Consider the following 24,763-nt stretch of genomic DNA (forward strand, 5'->3'; position numbering starts at 1 on the left):
AAAAAATTGCTAAATGAAAACTTTATGCACCGCAATATCTATTGTCTTTCAACTTGAACCCGCCGAGTTGCAAAATGAAGAAAGAACTAAAAAAAACAAATAACAAAAAAGTTAAATTGCTCGCTCCTCAAGCGCATCGTTCTGCAGGAACACTAAAACGGTTATGCGTGTATCCATTCTGAGGTTAACGAGTTTGAAAATTGATATTGTTTCACTATTTTTCTTTGCGCATATTAAATTTCATTCAACCTAGGAAAAAATTTGCTTTTTTACATTTCTAGCATTGGAAATTAATGCTGAACTGTCCTAGAAGTTAAATTGTTATTTAATTTAAGGCATTTTACATTCCAAGTTATTCCCAGCATACATTGTGGTGTTAGAAAATGCTGATTTCAAATAAAATTAGCCGGCCATGTATTGTGATTCGCCAATGAGCAATTAGGTTAAGATAAAAATATTTCCCATAACTTTGAGACGCATCTACACTCTTATGTTGCTATGATCTTTTAGCGGGTATTTCGCATCCCTGTCCGGGTGGAAAACCCCCTAGTGGGCATAAATTGCATGTAATCTGCGGCCTCGGTAGATGCCAAAGCCATCGCCATGTATAGCACATCTGCTATTAGGATCATGAAAAGGCACACAAAAAGACCGCAAAGATCTATGAATAAAAGCGCAGGCTACCTTAGAAGGTTCCACATTTCACAAACGGAGCGTAAACCAAGACAAATATGAATGGTAGGCTGTGTAAATCCTCGCTTCAGAGGTCAAAATAAGCTCAAAAGAATATTCCCTTTATCCTCTGTTAGGTGCTCAAGAGAAGTGGAGGAGAATAAAATGCACGAGGCTTGGACATTTGTGGAGTAATCCATTGCTCACAAATGAGATCTATGTGATGAGACAATTTTTATTGAATAACTACATTCGTTCATATTTAAATTTATTTTCAAATTTTGCCTTTAATTGTGTTGGTGCTGTTAAGTTACCAGAAAGAGTTGAAAAAATTCCCACAAGGTTCGCTGTTGTCGCCTAACAGCATACAAATTGAGCTTTTTCACTGAAAAGCATACAGCGCTGCTAAAGCACTGTTAGCATTACAGTTTGCATTACCCACAAAGCTGACCGCGATACTTCAATGAATGTTAATTTAAGCATTTTAAATAAAATTTGCTTTTTATTTATATTTAAATTAATTTATAAAAAACTGTGATTTAATTAATTTGTATCGTTATTATTTCTAACTGAAAATTTCTCATACAATTTTTCCTTATTATTTCTTTCAGAAAAACTTGCCAATCCTGCAAATGCCCCCGTGAAGCGCACGCAATTTACCAACAGCAAACCACAACGGTGCATGAGCGATTGGGCTTCAAGGTCGTCTCACCAGCGGAATCGGGTGTCGAACCGCGCGATCTCGGCTACACTTGGGTGCCGCCTGGCATACGTGCCTCGTCGCGCATCAATCGCTACTTCGAACAGTTGCCAGTGGACAAAGTGCCGAAAATTGGTACGGAGGGGGCGCGCTATCGCGAACAACAAATCGCCTATCAGCTGCCTAAGCAGGATTTGTCGCTGCAACACTGCAAGCACTTGGAAGAGCAACATGAAGCGTCATTCGAGGATTTCGTGACGGCGCGTAATGAAATTGCATTGGATATAGGTGAGTGGAAAATGCATTCTGGATGTGAGAAAAAAAAAAAGATTGAATAAAATTTAATTCACTGAAAGGTTACATTAAGGATGCGCCCTACGATGAGCATTGCGCGCACTGTGAGGGTGAGATCAATACCGGTGAAATGGTGGTGGCCGCGCCAAAGTTTATCGAGAGCGTTATGTGGCATCCGCGTTGCTTTACCTGCAGCACTTGCAATGAGCACTTAGTCGACTTGACGTACTGTGTGCACGAGGATAAAATCTACTGTGAACGACACTATGCGGAAATGTTGAAACCACGCTGTGCTGGCTGTGATGAGGTAAGCGAAATGAAGTTTGTGTGTGTGTGTGTAGTGTGGATTTGAGTATAACAGTGGGTTCGCGCGTCGTATACGTAACATATAATATGAGCAGTGGAATTTCCGTCACTCATACGTCGTGGCGCCTAAATATGTAGGGGGCTATACAAAGCTCCGGTATTCATGCTGTAGAGTAAAAAGTTAAAATTAAATTAGATAAACGAACGAAGCACTTTGATAAAAAGGTACAGCAATTAACGTTGTATGCTTTCGTGTCAAGCGGTCATATGAGTTTTCAATTGAACGTATTCATTGCTACATACTTGTGCAACTGCTGCGCTTATCTCTGCACTAAGCATTAATTGGTAATATAAGACTAATGCGGGTCCACACCTTGCCGCCTTAATGACTGCCTCACTGTCAGCAATGCCAGTTGCGAGTGCGATCAATCAAGGCTATCCTTTTCGTTTAAGCGTGCGCGTGAGGCGTATCTTTTTAATTTTCTTAATACACCTTCGTAAAGTCTTCTTGCTCTTATCTATAATGCTCACTACTTAGTATCCTTTTTAATCGTCCTTTGACTACACAGGCCGCCGCAGGTAATTCAATATTTGGTCGTTTACGCCAACCAACTGTCAACTCATTATTATCAAAACTCAAAGTCACCTTTGGCAGGGCGGTTAGCGCCTACAACAACATTGCTGAAGTTAGCACTCTTGTTGTTGCAGCAAAGGCGGTTAGTCGGCAGTATGTTGCGGTACTCTTTCGCAGTTCTCTCGCAGTGTTATTTATTTTCTAACTTCAAAGGAAAAATTATTTAGCAAATTTTTGTGAAAGGTAAAATGTATTGCTTTTGGTCTAAAATTTTTGTATGAAATTCGAATTTGTTACGCATTCTTGTTTAAGCTCACGCCCAGTTAGGATGCTGTATTTTTTAATGTAAATAATTTTATTGAAAAGTGCAAGAGCAAAAAAAGTCATAACAGCTTTATGAAATATCGAGAAGTTAACTGATTTTTTACTTTAATTGGACAAATTCGTTCATAACGTGTGTTCTAAATAAATGATTAATACATTGCCTCTTGCTTCGAATGTAGCACAATAAAATCGATAGCGATAAAAAGTACTCAGTATTGATAACTTCAAACTCAAATAATAAATAAAAATCGATTAGTCTGTGAGTTATTTCTATTAATTATACATAAATGTTGCAGTGAAAGTGAAATAAAATAATTCTTCCATATAAAAAAAAAATCGCTCATACCTTGTATGGAGAAAAATCCTAGAGCCGTCAGCAAAAAAATTATTAAAAATCAACGCGATTTGTTGGAAAGTTGTATATTGCACTAAAATTGAATGGGCTATAAAACTGTATATCAGAAAATCTGAGTAAAAGGTTTAAAATTTTGATGAAAACTCGTTAAATTTTGCTTAGTTTTGTTTACAGTTTGAAACTTTGATTTATATGATTTTGTAGGAACCATATTTTTGTACAGAATTAACAAAAAAATTATAGCTTGCAAAACATTGTGAATATTTAAAAGAAAGGTGTAAGCAGATATAATGGAACGAAAATATTGTGCCCGAGCTCATTAAGTTTGACTGTTATCAGTTGTGTGTGAAGAACAAGATTTCCTATTATTTACCATTTTAGAGGCTTGCGCAGCTTTGTGATCGAAATAGCGTTAAGCTAAGTGTACACGGTGGAGAAATCTAGCTAGAGTCTTACTGAAATAAAAATTTCCTCTCAATTAAGTTTACACGGTAGAGCAACTCTAGGAGACATTCACTCTGGCTAGAGTCAAAATATTTTACAAGCTGTGTACACGGTAGGCAATCGTTACCACTCTCCTGGAGTTAGTTTTCTAGCTTGAATTGTTGTCAACGCTTGTTGTACATATCGTTACCTTAATTCACAAATGACCAAACCCACAATTTTTTTTATTTTATAGGAGAAGCAAAAAACGTTACAAAAATAGTATCACAAGCAGGGTAGGGCTTTTAAAAAAGTGGCAACTCAGTTAGGGTTGTTTTTGGTACTAGCACATCAAAATTTGTATTGAAGGTGTACTTTAATACCTCCTACCAACCTACCCGTTAAAAACGCAGTTTCGAAAAAATTGTTGCTTGGGGCCTTTGTGAATTAAGCTGCGATATGTACACGTATCAGAGCTATGATGTAGAAAATTAAGGTGGTGCCATCCGCGGACCGCTAACCCTTCGTTGATTTGGCAGCATTCACGTATTCGCTGACGTCATAAAATACTTTTTCGCACTAGAGATGATAATTAAATTTTCAAATTGTAGATACTTATTTGCCGAAAAAAAATTACCTAAAATACATAAATTTATCTAGAAATTAAATTTGTATTTTTATGTGTATAAATTTTTGATAGGGGCGGCAACCTCTCTCTTCGGTACCACGTCTACTTTTGGACTCACATCAGACAATCATTGCAATTAAAAATTTCCTTAAAAGGAATTTCTCCCAACAGTTCCAGCCAAAACTATGAAGGTATTAAACAAGTCTCCCAACCAAACCAAACCAAAGTCTCGCTAAATAACTCTCACGTATACTGTGTAGGTGAGGTGGTCTCGTAGGGCTCTATTGAGTGTTTACACGTCTCTATTGAGATCTAAGTCTCGCGTTTTTTCTCTGCCGTGTACACTTAACTTTACAAAGAGGTTTTCCTAGCCTTCCTCTGGAAAGTCTTAATGTTATTCTCGCTGAAAATTCCATTAATTTTTCTGCAGTATCTAAAAAAATGCATGAAAACTGAAGCTGTAAACTGAGATCCATCTCAAACGCAACATTTAGTATACGCATATGATAATGACTGAAAACAGAGTTAGATTCCAGATACTTAAATAACGGAGAGTTAACGCTCGATCTCTTGACTCACTATATGTCTATTCTGGGCAGTTTCTCTTCAGTACTTATTTAACCTGAATTCGTGCACAGCTTTGAAGTTAAATAAAAACTTTATTTGTTAAAAAAAAAACCACATTTCATTCAGTTCCTTATTAACTGTTTCAAGCTAAACTACCTAGCTCTTTGTTTGATTATCATTATTGTAAAGTTGTTGCTTTCTGGACTTTTGAAATTGTCTTACCTGAGTGATTTATTTGTAAACTTGCACAGTTCTATTGGTACTGCTAAATAACTCTAATTAAATATAATTTTGGTAATACCGGAACCAGTCAACCTAGTCAAGGTTTTGCATGTTCAGCACCAGAAATGGTCAGTTCTCTGTTCTAAAGTCTGTTTTGGTGCTGACCAAAACGTATCTAAACTTGGAAAAATTAGCTTGTATACACCCATCCACTCTCAGGATTGTAGGACAAAATAAGGGACTTCCACATCAGCTTTTTAGACCTTGCATTTCTAGTTTTAACTTACCACATAATTCTGAGGTCATTTTACCCTTATAAGCGATTTAAACCCCGAAAGGAGACGTTTTGTATACTGATGGCTCCACACGGCACAATAACAGGTTTTAAGGCATTTGGGTACCGGGACCTAGTGGAGGCATAAGGAGTGTAGTGCCAGATATCTCCCACCACAGTAGCAGAGACACATGGATTCATAGACCCAGTACCCTTCATCATCCAGAAATGCCAGCTCATCTACAATGTTGGAATTACGGTATATTAAGAAAATTTGGAAAAGTAAAGTACTTAAACAGCTTTTGAAATATAAATGAAATGATTCGCTTTGAAAAGTATGAAGGAAAACGAAATTCTTCTATCCAATGTTTATAAGTAAAATACTTAAAATTAAATAAGCAGAGAAGGCGTCGTTTCAAAACAAGACATACGTACATATATACAAATAATCGCTTTTGAAAACTGCAAGCAGCGCTGTTCGGCATAAATGATCTCTAAATAAATACTGTTTATTTATAGCCCGCTTTCTTTTCCACCTCCTAAGTATTATCGCACATAACTCACATTTTCACATTATTTGCCAACATGTAAATGAAATAGCAGCAACTTGTCTGTCAGCGCATTGAACACCTCAGGCATTGATTGGCAGTTTTTTCAAGTTCAACTGAAATGTGTTTCTTCGTGATCGTGAAGGATCATGAAAATTTCCAGAAGTTTGTTTTTTTAAGACACGAATTTTAGAACTTTGAAAAAAAAATACTGCAAATTCTAAATTAAAAACTAGTTTAGATTAAATAAAAACTGTTTAACATAACTTTATTTATTTGTTTTTGTTATTTTTTTGGCCTTTATAACATTTATTTATATTGAGCTCGAGGCCGTTTTAAATGAAAATTTTTATTGTGAAAAAGCAACAATAATTTGAAAAAAGGGTAGAAGTGATAGCTATTTCGGAAATCACCACATTTCCATCAGACTTCTTTCAGTAGGATTCGAACCGACGATCCCACTGACTCAGCCAGTTGCCTATGCACCGTGCTAAGTACGCCTTGTAAATTATCGTTTGCTTTTTTCCACTATTTTCATTTTTGTTATGCCAACACAATCAAGTGCAGCTATTCCGCTGCAATTCACTTGATCATGTGGTTGTTGGTATTGTTGGTTTTTTGCTAATAATTCTATTTTTAGAAATTATTGTTGCTTTTCCACAATAAAAACTTTCATTTAAAGCGGCCTCGAGCTCAATATAAATTGTTGAATAACTTTATTTAGATTTTGCAAAAAAAAAGTTTTTTAAAGTTAAAAAATTCAGATCTTTAAAATCAAAAACACACCTTATTGAAAATTTTTTTTTTTAATTTTAAAATACGAAAAAAAAGTTTTTGCTTTTAAGTTTTTTTTATTTCAACATTCTGTAATTTTTTTCATTTTTCGAATTTTATTTATACATTTTTTCTACATATCTCTAAATGCCACCTTTAATAAAGGACTAGAACAATTTTTATAACTATAATAGTTTTAAAGTTTTCCAGAAAAATAAGCTTGTAAAATACCGGAAATTATGAAATTTAGAACTTTGCATTACTTACAAAAACCTGTTTTTAATTTTTTTACACTTTTGCAAAACTTCGTTTTATGATAAATGAAAAGCTCTCTAACCAAAATTCATTCAATTAAAAAATGATGAATTCGACATGGATTGATCCACATGTATTTAAAAAGTATCTCTGTTGCTCATAGAAAGATGAAGGTATTACATGTATTTTTATTTTTTTTATTTCCGACCTTAATCCTGTCAACAGCTAATTGCCAATGTATATACAATAAATTTTCTCACCTGTTGACAATGATTAGCATTTTGCACAAAATAGATAACTTGTAAATACGACAGATACGAAACAAATCGCCAATACGTCCGATTGTTTATAGGAATTCGTTTCACTTAAACGTTTATTCAAGCGAACGTTTAACACGAACAACAAGACAAACAGCAATAGCAACCAAGCGTACAATTTTACCAAATCGAAATTCACCACAGCACTTGTTGTTGCTACAGTACCAAAAATAAAACACTAACATTCGACCGAATGAGTCAACAACATGTTGTTGCCTGATTGCGCTGTTTTGCAAAGCAGAGACGAATAATATTTGAAAACCCATTCGCGACAACATTATCGTGCACTGGCTATTGCAATGAATACGTACTAAATATATGGCTTTCACGAGCGACAATTGTTCATGCATGCATGCCCCATGCTCGTTCCCGAACTCATACATACATACTTGCATTCCGTCCCACACGCATATAAATGCATGATATCATTTTTCGATATAACTGTAGTAAAACCATTCAAATTTTATTGCCCTTAAAGTTCAGCATATTATCGCATCTGTGTGGGTGTATAGGAGTGCATTTACCGAGTGAAGTCAGCCGGCGAGTCCTACAACATTGTTGACCATGAAGTTTTTAATGGCGGATCGCTGCTTGCTGAAATAAGACAAATAACTGTATTACGTAGACATTTTAGGGTAAATGAGGTCATGCATAAATATGTATGCATTTGTATGTCTTGTACGTATTTACTTTTTAGGATACAAGTGTTTGCAGGTTTGAATTTGGGGAATTCTTAAATTTTCACACACACATATTAGCACCTCCCATTCATTTAAATAAAATATGCGCTACATTGTTGTTTGCAATTTATCATTGAACTTGTTCGTTGTTTGTTCACACCCACTGAATGCCAGCTGGAAATATATACAATATTTCTTGGTTTATTTTCCTTTGTATATTCTTCATGAATATGAAAGGGTATTATAACTTTGGTGCGATATTTGTGAGAACCAGAAGAAGAAGAGATAGGCCCATGAGAATGTATACTTAAATGAGCAGAAAGTCGTGCTGAGCCGATTTAGCCATGTCCGTGTGTCATCTGTTTGAACTACGGTGATTGTCTCGGTTTTTCCAAAGCGGTTTCCTCCGGTTTTGTTGATATCTATAGGCGTTTTTTTTTTTGAAGCTTAGTTCTTCGAATATCGAATAAACCGCATATTCTTTATCGAACAAACCGATTTTTTTTTTATTTCAAAAAAATTTTGATCTCAATAAAAGTTTTTAGTTTCTCGAAGTTTTCAAGGCTTTTTCCAGTTTAGGGAAATCCCTAAGTAGTTTTAAAATTATATCCTAGGTTATTTGGGGAAAAGCAGTATATCATATTTGATACAAATAAATGAACGTTTGGCGTTTAAACGTTTTCTATGTATTTTGCCGAGCTCTTCCTCCAATTAGTGTTCTGATTCTTGATGTTGTGACACCTTCGGTCGGTTTGCCATTGTATGCTTAGGGGCGACCTCTATTAAACAAAACAAAACTTTGATGTTGCTGGGAACAGAAATTGAACTTCCCCAGGGGCTATAGGCACCTCTAAGCACTCGGCTACGGCGGCAAGAGCACTACTCAAAACCGAAAAATGTAAAAAAATGCAGTAAAGTACTAAAAAAAAGTTAAAAAGATACCAAACGTGAAATTTTCACGGATTTTTATTTTTTTTACTTTTGATCTAAAAAAATGTGTACTTATTTTTATGCTCTTTTCTAAATAAGAGCTATTTTCACTGTTAATAGTTACATGCAATCACTGTATGAAAACTATTTTAAATAAAACCGGTTTTTTTCTTAATTTCCAAATCAGGAACCGAAGAACCGAACACCCTAGTTTGAACGCAATCTAGTCCCTCAGTTTTCGAGATATCCGACTCAAATTTGGTAAGCGGATGTATTTTTATGATGTACTAGTAAGCCCGGGCAGACGTTGTCCTGCTACACACCGATACATAGGCAGATTACATGCATCGTAGATATTATGGGCAGGGACCGAAAATAATAGTTATTTTCAAAATTTCAATGCAAAAAGTCAATCGGAAAGAATTGGTCTTTTTAACATTTGTATATAGCAATGTGATGTTTGTCAGCCAAGGAATGTTAATCCTATATGGTTTATTTTTTTTTTACTTTTTTCAAAAAAGTCAGCAATTAACAGTTATTTTTTTACTGATATTTTTTCAGTCGAAAGTAAAAGTTAAAAGTTGACTTTTATTTTTTCGGTCAAATATAAAAGTTAAAATTTGACTTTTATTTTTTCGGTCAAAAATAAAAGTTAAAAATTGACTTTTATTTTTTCGGTCCAATATAAAAGTTAAAAGTTGACTTTTATTTTTTTGGTCAATTATAAAGTTAAATCTGACTTTTATTGTTTCGGTCAAAATAGCAATTTACATATTCACAATACAATATGATTTAATAAATAAAATGATACATAGTTTAAAAAACTAAAACCTCGCTATTATAATTTTCATTCGTACTGTATGTAACTTGAGAATAGAAATCGCTGCATCTTTTAGGCGCATCAATATTACATAGTTACATCCCGAGCTAATAAAAGGGAGGTAATAATAATAAAAATGCACATCCTTTCAATTGCAGTTTTCTATCATCTGTAAATATATTGCTTTCCTTCAATTTAAGCTTAAAGTTATTTACCTCTTTACATGAATAAATCGGAATTCAATTTAACAATTAATATAGCTGCCAAGTTCTGCTCCGAAAAATTGCATCTCAAATCGCTAAGAATAAGCTTAGTACTGAGAACGCGTGTTCTACACTGACTTGAGTCGCTGGCACTTGATGTATAATACATGCCAGATCTCCTAGTCGGGGATATATAAATTTTTTGCTCTCCCAGTAATCCATAAGATCCGTATCAACATCAATGCGCTTCTCCTTTTAGCTGCCTATTTCCATAAATGCTTTTCGAAGGTAATCTTCGGAAAAATAGCGACACGGGGTTTTTAGGAACGTTGCGAGGCGCATAGAAAAAATGTCTATGAAAAAAAATAAAATTTCTCTCGGGTTCAAAACTATCCAATCTTTTAAGTTGGAATCAACAATAAACACCCAGAAAATTTCATTGAAATCGGCTAAGCAGTTTCGGAGATTAGCGTAAACGAACAAAGTGACATTATTTATTATTTGTCGGAACCGGCCAAATCTGACAACTACCACATCTAGCTCCAGCTGTTTGTTCAGATATGAAATTCTTTAATATTACTGCTTCATTTTTGAAGCTAAGAAAATGAAATTTGGCACTATGTTCCCATATTATTTACTAACAGACATCTTACATTCAAAATGACAAACATCAAATCGCAGTAACCTATAGCCTCCATTCAACTGATTGTTCAGACATGAAATTTTTGTTATAACTCCTCCATTTACCCAGCTAGGAATATGCAATTTCGCACTATTCTCACTCATTATCAACAGAAAGCTTGCAGGAAAAATGATAAAGATCAGCTCACTACAACATATATGTAGCCTCCATATAACTGATTGTTCAGATATGGGGTTTTACCTTAAAACTCCTTCATTTGGACAACTAAAACCGATAAATTTCGTGAGCTACTTTCTAAATAATCATACAAAGTCTACTGAGAAAATCATCAAGACCGGTGCTGCATAAGCTATATCTCTTATACAACTGATTGTTCAGATAGAAATTTTTGCGATATAACTCCTTTATGGCATATTTTTAATACCATCTATGTGCTACCAATTATAGCTTCGAAATAAAAGATATTGATATTGTTTTGCTGAGCACACCCAAGGTCATGCCCCGGGTGCTTTGTTTAAGTTTAGTTGTTCTTTAGTTTACCATATAATGAATATTTATTTAAAATTAATGTAATTATGATTTCGCTTCCACCAAACAAATTCGCCCCTTGTTTGTCCTTTACTCTTGTCGTGTTCGATTCTAAAATAAAGGCAAATGGTGAAAAATTTTTTTTTTCGTTTCTTAAAATTCCACACTCTTGTAAGGCAGAAAAGGCACATTCTCTGCCCTTTGAAGCTTTGTCAGGGGAGATGGTTGCCGTGGAAATCAGACGGTTGCTTAAAACGACAGTATTATGAAATGCGTGAGATAGACAAGGACAAGGAAGGCAAAAACATGGCATTGCATCGGGGAAGGGCAACCTTTTTGTTTTGGAAGAAACGAAATCACCATAAATAAGTATGATCGAAAAAAATATTTCATGGGAATTCTTTCAACATATTTGATTACTATTTTCAGATAAATATTCGGCTAGATTTTTGGCCTTATCAGATTTTTCATTTAATGTTTAATTTTCGCAAAAACGTGGATACGAAGTAATTGCTCTCCATTGATTGTTTATAGTAGACATGTCCGTTAGAATGCAATTCCGACAGGGCCATATTTTTCTTTTAAACTACACACATCAAAACAATATACTTATAGAATTGAAATACCCAAAACACAAAGGAAACAACCGCAAACGGAATTGGCCAAAAACATGCAAAGTCAGCAATAAATAAAGTCGAAATTTCTTACCAAAAAAACGAAAGAAAAACACAAAGCAAAATACAATTGAGGAGTCAAAATAGCTAATGATGACGCCAACCAGCTGTGCGCTGACAAACTGCTCGCTGGTGATGGTGCTGGTTTATCGCGCTGACCCATATCGTAGGTTAACGCGTTAATGTCCTATGTGTGTATTGTATACTGGCTACGCGCTTTGATGATGACGTTGCTGCTGTTTTGGCGCTCGGATATAGCACATACTTGAGCGCTGCTAATGCACAGTGTTTAATTCCGATTTGAAATGTAAGAAATAATATTCATATTCTTTATATGATTCACCTTTCTGAAAAGCACGGTGTAATATCAACGTTCCCAGAGAATACACTATCAAGATGGTGCCCTAAGCTAAATAATTGGGTTATGAGCAACTGCTCAGGTGACGCTTCTACCAACCAACCAACTATAGCCTTCTAGTGCAATAGTTTATTGAAAAAGTATAGCAGAAATAAGGCTATGCTGCAGATGAGGCCCTAACGCCTAGACCAAGATACCCTCAGGTTCCCTAATAACTTGTTAAGAGGATCTTGGGGGACAAATACGGACTTCTAATTCTAGAATGTTTGTCTGTGATCAAATTGAATTATATCAGTCACTCAGAATATATTCTAGTGCCTCAACGTCTCGAAGATATACCCGGCATCCTACCTCTTTGAACAGACCAAAAACGTTTGAGAATTATGACCAGTTAAATATCTAACAAGTGAGCAATCTGATATCATCACTAGACACGAATAAAGGCGCGCTAGTGTTTTGAAACACCATGTTTGTACATGGCTGTGCTCGTACATGGCGTATAAGTAACACTTCTCATAATTTTTCATTTGCAATGCAAACTTAAAACGAAAATATCTTGTGACCCAAAGTTAAGTTTACGTATTTTGGCATTTTGTTTTTTTTCTTTTTCTCATTTAAGGATGCTTACGGTGATATTGGCGAAATGTTTGGTGGGAGAAAATGGATAGGGTGTGGTACCGGCCAATCACCTAACTTGAAAGGAAAAAGATCAAACCTTTTAAATAGCTACTTTTTAAATACCTACCTTTATCGTCTCTAGGTCTTCTGTATATACATACTTGTATCTTGGAATTTCTTTAAAAAATCAGAAATAATCGTAATTTTCGTTTCTGCGTAGGCGGCAATCGATCGCGCTTTAAAATAATTACCGTAATGAATCCAACACCGCCTACGTTACCCACATCATTCTACGTTAATATGTTTTTAACTGGCGCCAATATGAGGAAGACGAATAAACAAACAAGAAGGTGAATGGGAAGACTAATACGAAGACAAATAAGTATATGAAGACGGCGACGAAAATTAAACCGAAAAAAATTTCTGAAACCTTAAAAAACTGTAAAATCGGCCGAATTTCGGCATCAATTGGCACTCCTTCTTTGTTTAATTTTTGTTTACATTTTCACATTGTTCCCTCCACAGTGATGTCACCTGTATGTGCGCATTTCCTACGCCATTCTTTCACAATTTTGTTTTTTGTTACATTCTTGTTTTGCTCACATCTATTTCTTATCTGCTGACGCGTTGCATGCCACACACACAGCACACTTTTTATTTCGTTTTCATTATTTTGCTTGGCAGTTTCCTGAAGTCAGTTGAAACGCGCAGTTAACATCTACATATTGACTACGTCAGCGTAGCGCGCCAAACCTTCTTATTTTTATTGAATGATTTTGTAGCAGTGGCGCTTAATCAGCTCAACAACAAATGTGCTAATCGCTCATTCGTACGACGATTTTGTAGTCGTCGTTGATACTTCGCATTCCTCATTTCATTCTGGGCTATTTGGCTAAGTGCAGCAGCAGCAGCAACGGCTGTGGCGTGCATTCAATTGCTTTCGGGACTTGACACCGCCATCATCAGTTCAGGCCAATTCAGCCAACGAGGCAAAAGTTTGTAGCGGTCTCACTCGACGGCGACGTGATTCACTGTTTGTGATTTTTTAAGATCGAAAACAATACAAAATAATACCAGCAGCTGCTGCTCCGCGCTGCACCGCGCGCCGCATTCTAAATTAGACCGTCGTCGCTCGTGGGTACACCGTTCGCTGGTCCGCTAGTCTCTTGCTGATATCATCGGTCATTTGATTAGTCGCATATCGTTCGATTAGCTAGTTGGCGCATCTCTCAACTCATTGCATTTAACGGTTCGCAAATTGGTGCAACAGCAATTGAATTAGTACTTATCCACCTTATCTACAAGTGATTCGAAAAGAGTAGCCAAAGCAGTGTAGCTCGAAGAAGAACGCGCTTTCGAAATCAGTTGGTGTCGCGGTGTGGCGTGTCGAAGTGCACATTTTTCAAGCGTTCAAAAAATATTAAAACAAAAAATAATATTCATAAAAATTATTTTCTAATTTGTAACGCATTGTTAACCTTGAATGCGTAGGCGGCGTGGCGCGGCACGGTGCGGGGTTTATTGTCTCTGGTGCTCACATAAATTGCGTCCATATTTTTCATATCTTGTGCCAAGAAATTCCAAGGTACCCGCACTTGAATTTTCGCAAATATAAAATAAAGTGTATATATAATATACAAATGTGTGTATATTTTGCGGAGAAATAATGCAAAATTTTGTGCATAAAAATTAAGAATTAAAAAATTTTCATTTGGTGAATTACACAATCAGTAAAACTGTGCGGCTAGTGTGGTGAAATTTATATAATATTAACGCGCACGAGCAAGCGAAAACGACGAGCGGTAAAGACTAGCACAGACAGCCAGCGCGCCTGCCGGTGTCTCTAGTGACGATTTGCTGGCGGCCATAGCGAATCGCGCAACTAACTCGCGCGCACCTCAGCAAGGCATATTCTTTTAAGAGCAGAATCTCTCTGTATTTCGAAGCGACTGCTGCTTAAACAGTTAAACGAATCATCTGCGGCAGATCACTCAAGTGGTGGTGCATAAATAGTTGTTTGTTTGATAAATTAGCCTTTGGCTGTTTCGACCGATCGACTGAGGGCATTGCAAATCCGCTGCTAAGCAAATTGCGTGCGTAGCTGCAAACGTTTTTGATTTTTATTTTGATTTTTTGTGATTTTCTGAAACCTCAATAAATTGTTGGTGTCGAATACTGAAATCCGAAGAAAATCAAGGTCGTTAAAAGCAGATATATAATTCTGCAGAACGCGCGACTGTAAAAGCGCCGCGCACCAGACTACGGCAAAAAAGATCACTAGTAGCATTTAATCTAAAAGAAAATTCAAACGCATAACGACCGCTAAAATGGCTGACGATCTTCTACCTGAACTCGGCGATTTGCTCTTCTCAGTACTGATCGGTTACGCTGGCGCCTTGGAATTCCTCTATGTCGTACGTCATCTCTATCACTGGAGCTGCGGTCATATGGCCACCACCCAAAACGATGCGGAAAGTCTCAAGCGTCTACAGGAGCGTATGCGCGGCCAGCTAGCTGAAGCTGAGGCGAAAGAACTACAGACGGGTACGCAGGTGATGAAAGACGGCGTACTCTATAAGGATGGATTTCGAGTTGATGCTGAAAAATTGGCAAACGATCGGCTGTCAGCTGAGCAGAATACACCCGAAGCGCGTGAGAAACGCAAGAGGGAGATAGAGGCGGAATTGAAGCGACAACGCGAGATTGAAGAACAAACACGCAAGCAACTGGCAGAGGCTGAAGCGCAGCTAGAGCGACAGCGTAAGCAAGCTGCTGAGGAGGAGGAGGAGGCGCTAAAGTTGCTAGAAGCAGAGCGTGCGCGTGAATTGGAACAGAAAAGGCAAGAACAGGAGCGCGAAGCAGAAGAGGAAGCACGCAAGTTGTTAGAACGTGAGCGACTGCGCGAAGAGGAAGAGCGAAGAAGAGAGGCGGAGGAGGAGGCGCGCATAAAGAGAGAAGCAGAAGAGGAAGCACGCAGAGCTGCCGCGGCAGAGGCGGAGAGAAAGCATGCGGAGGAAGAAGAGCGTAAACGTGCTGAAAAAGAAGCAGAACTCCTAAAGGCGACAGAAGTGAGTGCAGCGAAAGAAGCTGAAGAGCAAACGCGCAAGTTGCTGGAAACTGAAAGGCAACATGAGCTGGAGCAGCATAAACAAGAAGAAAACGAGGAAGCTGCTAATAATGAACTCAAATTGCTCGAAGCTGAACGACTGCGAGAAGCAGAACAATTAATACTAGAACAAGAAGATATACAAGACAGCGATGAGCCTGAAAGTCTACTCGACGAGCTAGAGGACGAGCAAAAGCGTGTGTTTTCGAATGAAATACGCGCAAGCCATAAACAAACCGAGCCAGGAGAAACGGAGACTTTGGATAGCATAATGCAACTACTCGACGCCGAGAGTGACCGTCAGTTGCGCGAGCGCGACTTTGAGGAAGCAGCCACACATGAACGTGTCGAGCGACAGCGACTAATTGAAGAGAATGCGCGTAAGTTTCTCGAAGCCGATCAGGAAATGGAGGAACTCCTCGAGTCTGTGCAGAAACAACGGCGTCTATCTGCCACAGAGAGCGCACCACAATCGCCTGTGTTGGAAGAGCCATGTGTGAGGAAAACAATGAGTCCACTCTCTGATAACTCGGAAAGCACCGGCGCACGTCTGACACAAACTGTGAAGACACAGTTCGGGCAAACCAGCAATGAACCATATTCGTTGACAACGAAGCCGCTGCTCTTCAAGAGTATATCCGATGATACTCCGTCTTTTGAGCCGCAGAGTTCGTTGAGCGCACAGCACTCCGACGAGTATGGCGCCGATGCAGATGGCGAACTACATAGCACAATCGATGTACAAATTACGCAGTTGGAGCGGCAAGCGCCCGATGGCGGTGAAGATAATGATACTAGCGCATCCCAACAGTACACAGAGGATTATCTCCGCTCGCTCGATGGCATCAAGCAGCGTCCTTTGGTGCGTGAAGATGGCTCGGGACGTAGGCGTGCATTCAAGAAACGTCGTTCCAGCGGTAGTTCAAATTCGTCGTATGAATCGCGTGCTTCACGTGAGGAGGAAGTAAAAATGTTCACCTCACTGGAGGAGGAAGAGTTGAAACCGACGAAGGAAGGTGATGCTGAGTTCACGCCAATCAAGTATGCCAGTGAGCCGCTATTGAAAGTCAAGATGCCACGCCGGCGACATAAGCGTAGCCCAGCAAAGGATGCCAAGCCGAGTGAAAGCGGCATAAGAGGTTCGCTGGAGATGCTGGATGAGGAGGCGAATACGAATCCATGGGGTGAGGTCACACCAGAGCACTACAAAGATATGCCATTCTGGAAGCGTGAAAAGTCAATGTCAATCGATGAGGAAGCTATCGAACTTGAGTCACCTGCTATGGAGAAGGAGGAGGAGCGAGATGTAAATGCCAGAAATGAACCGAAAGCGTCAGCGTTTGAGGAAGCTAGCCACACACAAAATGAGGAAGCCATTAGCGTTTTGCAGCGGCAACAGACCAAGGAAGAGCAGGTGAGTAATTGACGAAGATAAGTGAAGTGGAAATGTCTGAACTTCGGCGCTTATTTTTAGGATAATGCTGATCAGCAGTCAGCGTCAGATGAGGCAGCTCGCAATGATATTCAAACGAACGTAAGTCTTACAAATAAAATATCCACTTTAACCTCTTACCCATTAGACTACCATTTACTATTGCAATGCTCTATGGCGCTAGTCCTAACACGCTTTCTGCTTTTAACTCTCTTTCATACGCATTTTCAAACAATCACGCACATCCGCATACGCTTGAAATTCTCGCTTTATTAGCTTCACACTGCATCCCAATCACCAATCGACCGCAAATCGGCCTCCCCTCGCTTACGTCGCAGTCCACGTATCGATGAAATGGATCAATATGAAGAACTGTGGAACAAAACAAATGAGACGATATCGCCGCAAGTGTCAACCACGCCTACAACACCTACCACGCCGTCCATTACTGTTAACCACGCGCCAGACACTGCACCTTGGCGCGATCAATACGGCCTACTAATGGAGGGCCTCAGCGATTTCTATGATTTCACGGCCTCGATGAATCCTTCACGTTCACGCTCCACCTCCCGACAGCCTTCGCCAGCGAATTCTCAACCGAGTACACCCGCGCCAAAGAATGTAGAGTTTTTGCCACCTCAGGATAGTAACGCCAACACTATCGATATCTACGATGATACCGAAAGTGTAATGGAGGCAGAGCTAACCAAAGAAAACGTAGTAAATTTCATAGAATCCTTGCAGAATGACTGCGCAAGATTGTCTCAAACAATTGGCCAACAATTGCAAGTTGTTGCGGATTCACGAAATGTAAATACAGAAGGTGCGGAAGATAGTTCCCGCCGCGAAATGAATTTGCTTGTGCAAACCTTGCGTGTTGAAAGACAATCTAGGTCGCGTTCACGCTCGCCACTGCCGACGGGCGCCCAGTTAGAGCGTAGTGTCGAGGTACGTCGCAAAAAGTTGATAGAACAAAATGATAAACTCTTTGAAACACTAAATCTGCAAGCAGCGTCTGCGGTAAAAACAAATGGGCAGTCGATTGAGTCTTCCACAAGTGTAACTGAGGATATAAGTGCGCGCGATCAGATGAGATTGCTGGTGGAAGAGCAACGCAATAGACCGAGATCGCGGTCACATTCACCGCTACCCACCGCGGACAATCTGGAACGTAGCCTTGAAACGCGACGTTCAAGACGTATTAAACATAATGATGAAGTAATTGAAAAGCTCGGTTTGGATGTAAACGTAAGTCGTACGCCAAGTCCCACTGGCGTGCAGCGGGAAAAAGCAGTCGAAAATCCTACAAGCCCCACAGAAGTGCAGATCGAAAAGGCAGCCGATAATACCACAAGCCCGATGGAGGAAGACTCCAAAGAGAGCATGAGTCGGTTAGTGGAGTCGTTGCGCGTGGATAGAACGCACTCTCATTCACGCTCGCGTTCTCGTTCGCCACTTCCCACGCCAGAGAACTTGCGAACTGGCTTAGAGCAGCGCCGCAAGAAGAAGATTCAACAAAACGATGCACTTTTCCAGCAGTTACACATAGATGTATCAACTCTCGCAGATGATGCGTCTACCAGCTCGGGCGTAAGGTCGTTTACTGCACCGATAATTTCTATAGAGTGTTTTGATGAAGATCCCGGAAAAGAGAAGTCAGATATTGGAAATGCGGAAAATGAGTATTCGCTCGATAATATGACCAGTTTAGTGGAGTCACTACGCTTGCAACGTTCACGTTCCAAATCGCCCATGAGACGTCTCGAACGCGAGCGAACACCAGAGCCGAGCAACATACGCGTCGGCTTGATGGGTACAGATCAATTGAGCGATTGTGAAGACGAGCATGACCGACGATCTCGTACGCCATCGCGTTCAATATCACCCAAACGGGTCAGTATGCATGCGCAACAATCGGATGAGGAGTCTTCCTTTCAAGTGTTACTCAATCTGGAGGCATCACAAAATAGAACACTTTTTAAAAGCAGTGAAGAAATGGAGAGCTTATTGGCTGAGAAACAGCGACAAGTGGACGCAGAGGCTTTGCGTAAATTGAATAATGCGAGTGAAGAAATAGAGTTGCGTACCGTTACACCAATCTCACCGGCTGATAATGCAAATGAAAACAAGCTTGACAGTCTGCCACTCGACGAACGCATGCGACAATTGCGCTGCTCACCGACAACACCCGATTACGATCGCACCATATCACAAGAGTGGGGCGACGTACAACGTATTAAGGATGAAATGTTGACGAGTGGATTCAAGCGCTCCACTTACGTGGGCGAGTCTTTAGATCTTGGAAGTGAATTTGCGCCGCTGCGCGAACAAACAGCACGCTTCCGACGCTCACGTAGTCCATCACCCTCGCTAGTTGCTACAGAGACACAAGCAGAAAAGAGCGAGCGTCGCGAAGTGCAGGATAAAATATTGGCTGAGCTCATTTCGGAATCGGAGCTGGTCACAGATGCGAAACGTTTGGGTGCAAAACCTAAAGAGTTACGCTCCGCGTCAAGAGACTACCAAGAAACACAATACGATGAGTTGCGACGCATGAACGCAGAGTTTCAGCGCTCGCGTAGTCAGAGTCGTTCCCCACTTGGTGAAGTAGAGGCTAAAGAGGTTGCGCAAATCGAGGAAGAGGCGACAAAGCGTGAGCTGCAAGATACCTTAAGTAGTCTTGCAAAACCAAGTCTTAATTTCGAAGAATTCTCGCGCTATCTCAATGCGGGTTTTCTAGACAACGAACGCAGAGCTTCCGATTCGGCGTTGATACAGAAACCTGAGGTTATAATACAGCTGCAGGAGCTTGAGGAGGATTTCGAAGTGGAGCCAGAAAACTATCACCACTTTCGCCGTTTCTCGCTGAATCAAGAGCAGTCGATTGAGGAATATCCCAACGATGACTACGTTTTTGTCTCACAAATAGAAGTACAAACTCCCAGCGGTACACGTACATGGATACGAGAGGATTACTACAGCGAAGACTTTGAACAGCTCAGTTTACTCACAGAAGAAAGGGATGCAAGTGTTGCGCTCACTGTAGACGCTCTAAAAGCAGCAGCCGGGGAGCAGCATCATGTCGGGGGCGAAGAAGAGGAAACCGACGGCAGCGAAGATGAACGACAAACCGTAGTGGAGGTAGAAGATGAAATAGACGAGGACATATGCGACTTCAATGAACGTGGCCCAGCGGACGAGTCACATCACGAGCAATCAGAGTGCGAGGAAGCAGAACGCGAAATGGATCATTATGCAGATAGGGAGGCAAACGATTGGCAGCACGTGGAGAATATTGATGAGCTGCTAGGCGATGAGAATTTATTCGCTGCGGAAGAAGGGGCCGTCGGCGGCGACGCTGTTGGAGAGAGCGTATTTGATTATGATTCAGACTCGGCGGCTATTGATGAGATCTACGATGAGGCCATTAAAAACCGTAAGCAATCGGGTATTCTACGCGATTACGATAGTATTTTAAAGGAGATGCAAAAGAACTACTTGAATAATGCGGGTGCAACTGATGGCAGTGAGGGTGACATGAGCGCCGCAAGCGACGGTGAACGCAAGAAGAGTGCAAAGGGAAAGCGAGAAGGTGAGGCAGCATTGAAACTTATCAAAAATGAGCGACGTGAACATGAGCTGCGCTATTTGGGCGATGCCAGTGAGTGTGAAAGGCAATCGACGCGCTTGCGCACACGTTATGGGTATATGCCACAGCTGCACGGTAGTGGCGTTGAAGATTTGGACATGGAAGTGGATCTGAGTTATAAACCGAAAAGAGAATACAACTGGCGAAAGAATTTCAAAATTGACGATGAGGATGAGGTGAATGCAAATAAAGCGGACGAAAACATTGTCGAAACAGAGGCCAATGCGGTAGGTAGCAACTACTTAGACCTGAGAAAATTCAGCCTGGGTGGTGAAAGCATTACGTTATTCAGTCAAGGTTCTGAAGGTGTTTGCTATGTGGCAGATGAAAATCAATTAGGCGTTGATACTATACCAGAAGAAAAGGTCTGCATAGATGGAGTAGCAGAACCGCTGGGGTTGGGGTCGAGCGCTGCAGTGGAGCAGGAAGAGCCAGCAACGACGGCCGTCGATAAGCCCAAGAAAAAGAAAAGTAAAAAGAAGTTACGTAAAGATTCTCGTAATAATAGCACAGAATACTATGCCAAGGACGAAGATGACTCGGAGAGTCAGCTCAGCAGTCGACGTAACAGCAGCGTACAAATGGAAGCGAACTCGCCTAAGCGTCCGAAGTCGCGGTCGCGTCGCAACTCTAGAAATAGTTTGACAAACGAGGAAAGTCTCAGTCTGTTCTCACCGCGCAGCAGTGTTGTAGCGGAATCAGCCTTAGATGGCTTAACACAAGATGGCGCCGGCGCGTTCAACAAAAAGAAGCTTAAGAAACGCAAGAAGACAAAAGATGGCTTCAGTGCAGCAGCAACTGCTGACATCAAAGAGGAGCTAGCGAGCGAACTGAATGAGCGTGCACCCTACTTTGATTTATCGGTTAATGTACCAACGGCTTCGGCAGCCGTCACACCCGGTACGGCGAGCATTAATCCGCTTGCGACGCTGAGTCCACAAAACAGCATCTGTACGCCAGCAAGCTCCATTGGCTCTGAGACACCTGACATAAAGGAGTTAATTAGTGCTCCTTCATCGACGGAGGGTTCGCCGCTACAGCAAGGAAATGAGAGCACTGCGATTGAGGCGAGAATTTCAGCAGCTGCCGATGCTTTGATATCAACACCAACCGAGGCGACGTCCAGCGCAGCTGTACTGGTGGCTACGCGCACATCAATTACACCAACAACTACAACCAGAACCACGGTGGATACTTTCGATATACTAAAGGATGCTAATTTCTATCCGCTATTCTAGATGCTTACGCCCGCAAGTAATTTTGTTTATGGTTTTCAGTGTCTTAGTTTGCTTGCTTCTCCTTTGTCGTTCACCCTTCAACTTTTATGTGGTAAAAGTTTTTGTTTTTTGAATTTTTACCAATACGTTTTTTTTAATTTTTACTTTTTTCTGTTTTTCTATTTTCTCTTATTTTATTTTAGACAGACTCATAGTTGAAACGAATATCCAAACCAAAACCTCTTATAGCCTTAAATTGCACCCGCAACCTGCACCTGCATCTACACCTAGCCATAGTACAGCAACTCAAAATCTATATATTACATTTGCATCTACATATGTATGAATTAAGTTCATCCCGTATCGCCGCAACACAGTCATCAAGCAATCACCTACGACCTAAGCGCGCTTTTAAACGAAATCCGATCAGCGAAGTCAAAATTGTAGCAAAAGACACCTATTTATTTATTTTTTTTTTTGTTTCATTGAAATTTATGTAGGCACTAGTCATGTAGCCTTTTTTTATTTGCGGAGATTTTGATGATAGTAAATATTTTATAAAAAATACTCGAATTTGCTGAATTAATTACGAAAACATATTTGGATACATCTGTTATACATATCCCTTAAATTAAGTACATTGCTGAGTTATTATATTGAATATGTATAATAAAAAATATACACAGCTTGCAAATAAAAACGTTTTTGAAATTAGAAAAAAGAACTGTGAAGTGTTTCTGCATGACGCTAGCTTTAAGTGACTATTATTATTTGCGATTTCATATTTAAGAGAATATTTAACACTCTTTTCGCGTTTAATTTGCTCTGTGGAGTACGTGTTGTGTGAACAATTTTTCTTTTAATTATGTTTCAGTTACTGTCAAAATTCCACCGTTTTCTAGGTTTTTAAGACCCTTGGAGAGGTTTTCTAACTTGGCACGTTGTTAGCCTTATAAGGTACAAAATTACTAACCGGCAAAAATTTCTGCGAGGAATTTGGGAGGACTTGGAATTGACCCGACACATTTCAGTTTGTCGAAAAATTCCGATAATTTTATACAAATCGATAATTCAATTAACTTCAAAAACACTAAAATCTGATAACTCAACAGAATTCGATAACTCAACTAATTTCGATAATTTTCGATGACTGTGCGTTCCGTGGGCTCTATAAATTTCAATAACTCAGATATGTTTATATCTAAATATGGATCGATAACTCGATAAACTTTGTATTTTTTGAAAGCTATCGACAAATTTCGATAACTCGCTACACTCTGGTAACATAATAAAATTCGATAAGCAGTGATAGCTCGATTAACTTGAACAACCTGGAAATTTCGATAACTCGATATATTTTTGTAGTTCCAAAAATTTTAGTATATCAATAAATATCGATAACTCGATAATTTGAAATAACTCCATGCATTACGATAACTCGATAAATTTTTTAAATAATAATGCAATAAATATCGATAGCTTTATAACTTTTTTAAGTAGACAACTTTCGATAATCGCATACATTTTTATAGCTGAATCTGTCTGTAAATTTGTACAACTAAATTTCTGTGTCTATAAGTTTCGACAACTCAATAAACATGGATCAATTTGATTAATTCGAGACTTTGCGATAACTCAAAAAACATGGATAACTCGATAAATTTCGACAACTATAAACTTCGATGATTCGATAAATTTCGGTAGCTTGAGAACTAAATGTTTTATGACTCAATTTATTTCAATTCTTTGTTGCTTAACGTCATTTTACATAGCCGTATTAGTCAGACATCGCTTTAAAAAGACAAGTCGGGTCTTTTCCAAAGATTTTGCCTTTGGTGAATACTAAAGCCACACTGATAAGGGCCAATGAGTTTGTTAACGGTTGGTTTCGTCCTTTCACACAATATGTTCTATATATGTATTTATTTAGTACCTTATATGCGACGTTTAAGATACTGATCCAGTGAATTTCATTCATTAGGCATGCATTCATCTGAACATGTTCTGCATATAACTTGATGCAACTCTATTTCTATTCGCATATCGTCCACTGGAGCTCGGTCTCATCTAACCCACTGCATTCAGTGTTGTAACCATTCAACAGGGTGGAGCTCTTAGAGCTATCAAAGCGTTTATAGAAGAGTAGTGATGGGGGATTGTGCCAAATATAAGTAGTAAACATCCAAAAGGCCTGCGCTTTCCTAACTTTGCCTCGCCCATTGTATTTCTTGGATGGCGGGGATGTCAGCCTTAGTCTTCGCGATTCATCTGGGTGGAGGCACTTTTCTTTTTAAGGGTCTGGATATTCGAGCTACATACCCTCAAATCATAGCAAGTTAAACCTTCGCCGTGCTCGTCATAAAAATAAGGAGGTCTAATTCGAGACTTTATCATATTTTTTATTGAAGTGGAATGATCCCTCTCTTTCAGCAATGTTCCAAATGAATAGAGCAAATGGCTCATCCACTTTTCACTTCAGTACTATTTAAAGTGCCCTTTTCATAACTATAAGATCAGCTTAAAATACACCGAAGTAAATATATTCAAAATTTACCATCTTATTCTCAATTTAATCTATTTAGGGCCGTTTTCTCATCTAACCTTTAGATTACCGGCCACTTTATCGTCTCGATATACGAGTTTTCGTTTTCTCATCAGCGCATTAATTTCTC

The 24,763-nt window shown here is 39.4% G+C and overlaps 2 protein-coding genes across 2 annotated transcripts; both read left to right on the forward strand.

Moving 5' to 3' along the window:
- Nucleotides 1-1,283: 1,283 nt before the first annotated feature.
- Nucleotides 1,284-12,844, forward strand: LOC118753900 (prickle planar cell polarity protein 3-like; the record flags this gene model as incomplete). Its single annotated transcript, XM_036488776.1, has 3 exons — nt 1,284-1,660; nt 1,729-1,973; nt 12,689-12,844. Coding segments are annotated over 3 exons (763 nt in total), but the record flags the coding sequence as incomplete, so codon positions are not given.
- Nucleotides 12,845-12,927: 83 nt separating this feature from the next.
- On the forward strand, nt 12,928-22,729 carry LOC118753901 (trichohyalin-like). The gene is made up of 4 exons (XM_036488777.1): nt 12,928-17,207; nt 17,268-17,327; nt 17,502-22,128; nt 22,295-22,729. Exons 1-3 carry the CDS (start codon nt 15,015-15,017, stop codon nt 22,110-22,112), a joined length of 6,864 nt encoding a protein of 2,287 aa, XP_036344670.1. The 5' UTR covers nt 12,928-15,014; the 3' UTR covers nt 22,113-22,128; nt 22,295-22,729.
- The last annotated feature ends 2,034 nt before the right edge of the window (nt 22,730-24,763 follow it).

Source organism: Rhagoletis pomonella, unplaced genomic scaffold (assembly GCF_013731165.1).
Source record: "Rhagoletis pomonella isolate Grant_MI unplaced genomic scaffold, Rhpom_1.0 Rhpom_scaffold_03031, whole genome shotgun sequence".
NCBI classification, from domain to species: Eukaryota; Metazoa; Arthropoda; class Insecta; order Diptera; family Tephritidae; genus Rhagoletis; species Rhagoletis pomonella.

Excerpts from the sequence above, each read along its gene's own strand:
- LOC118753901 (XM_036488777.1), top strand. The coding sequence starts at position 15,015 with ATGGCTGACGATCTTCTACCTGAACTCGGCGATTTGCTCTTCTCAGTA. Across the intron at positions 17,208-17,267 it reads AACAGACCAAGGAAGAGCAG|GATAATGCTGATCAGCAGTC; the intron begins GTGAGTAATTGA and ends GCTTATTTTTAG. Across the intron at positions 17,328-17,501 it reads GCAATGATATTCAAACGAAC|CTTCACACTGCATCCCAATC; the intron begins GTAAGTCTTACA and ends TCGCTTTATTAG.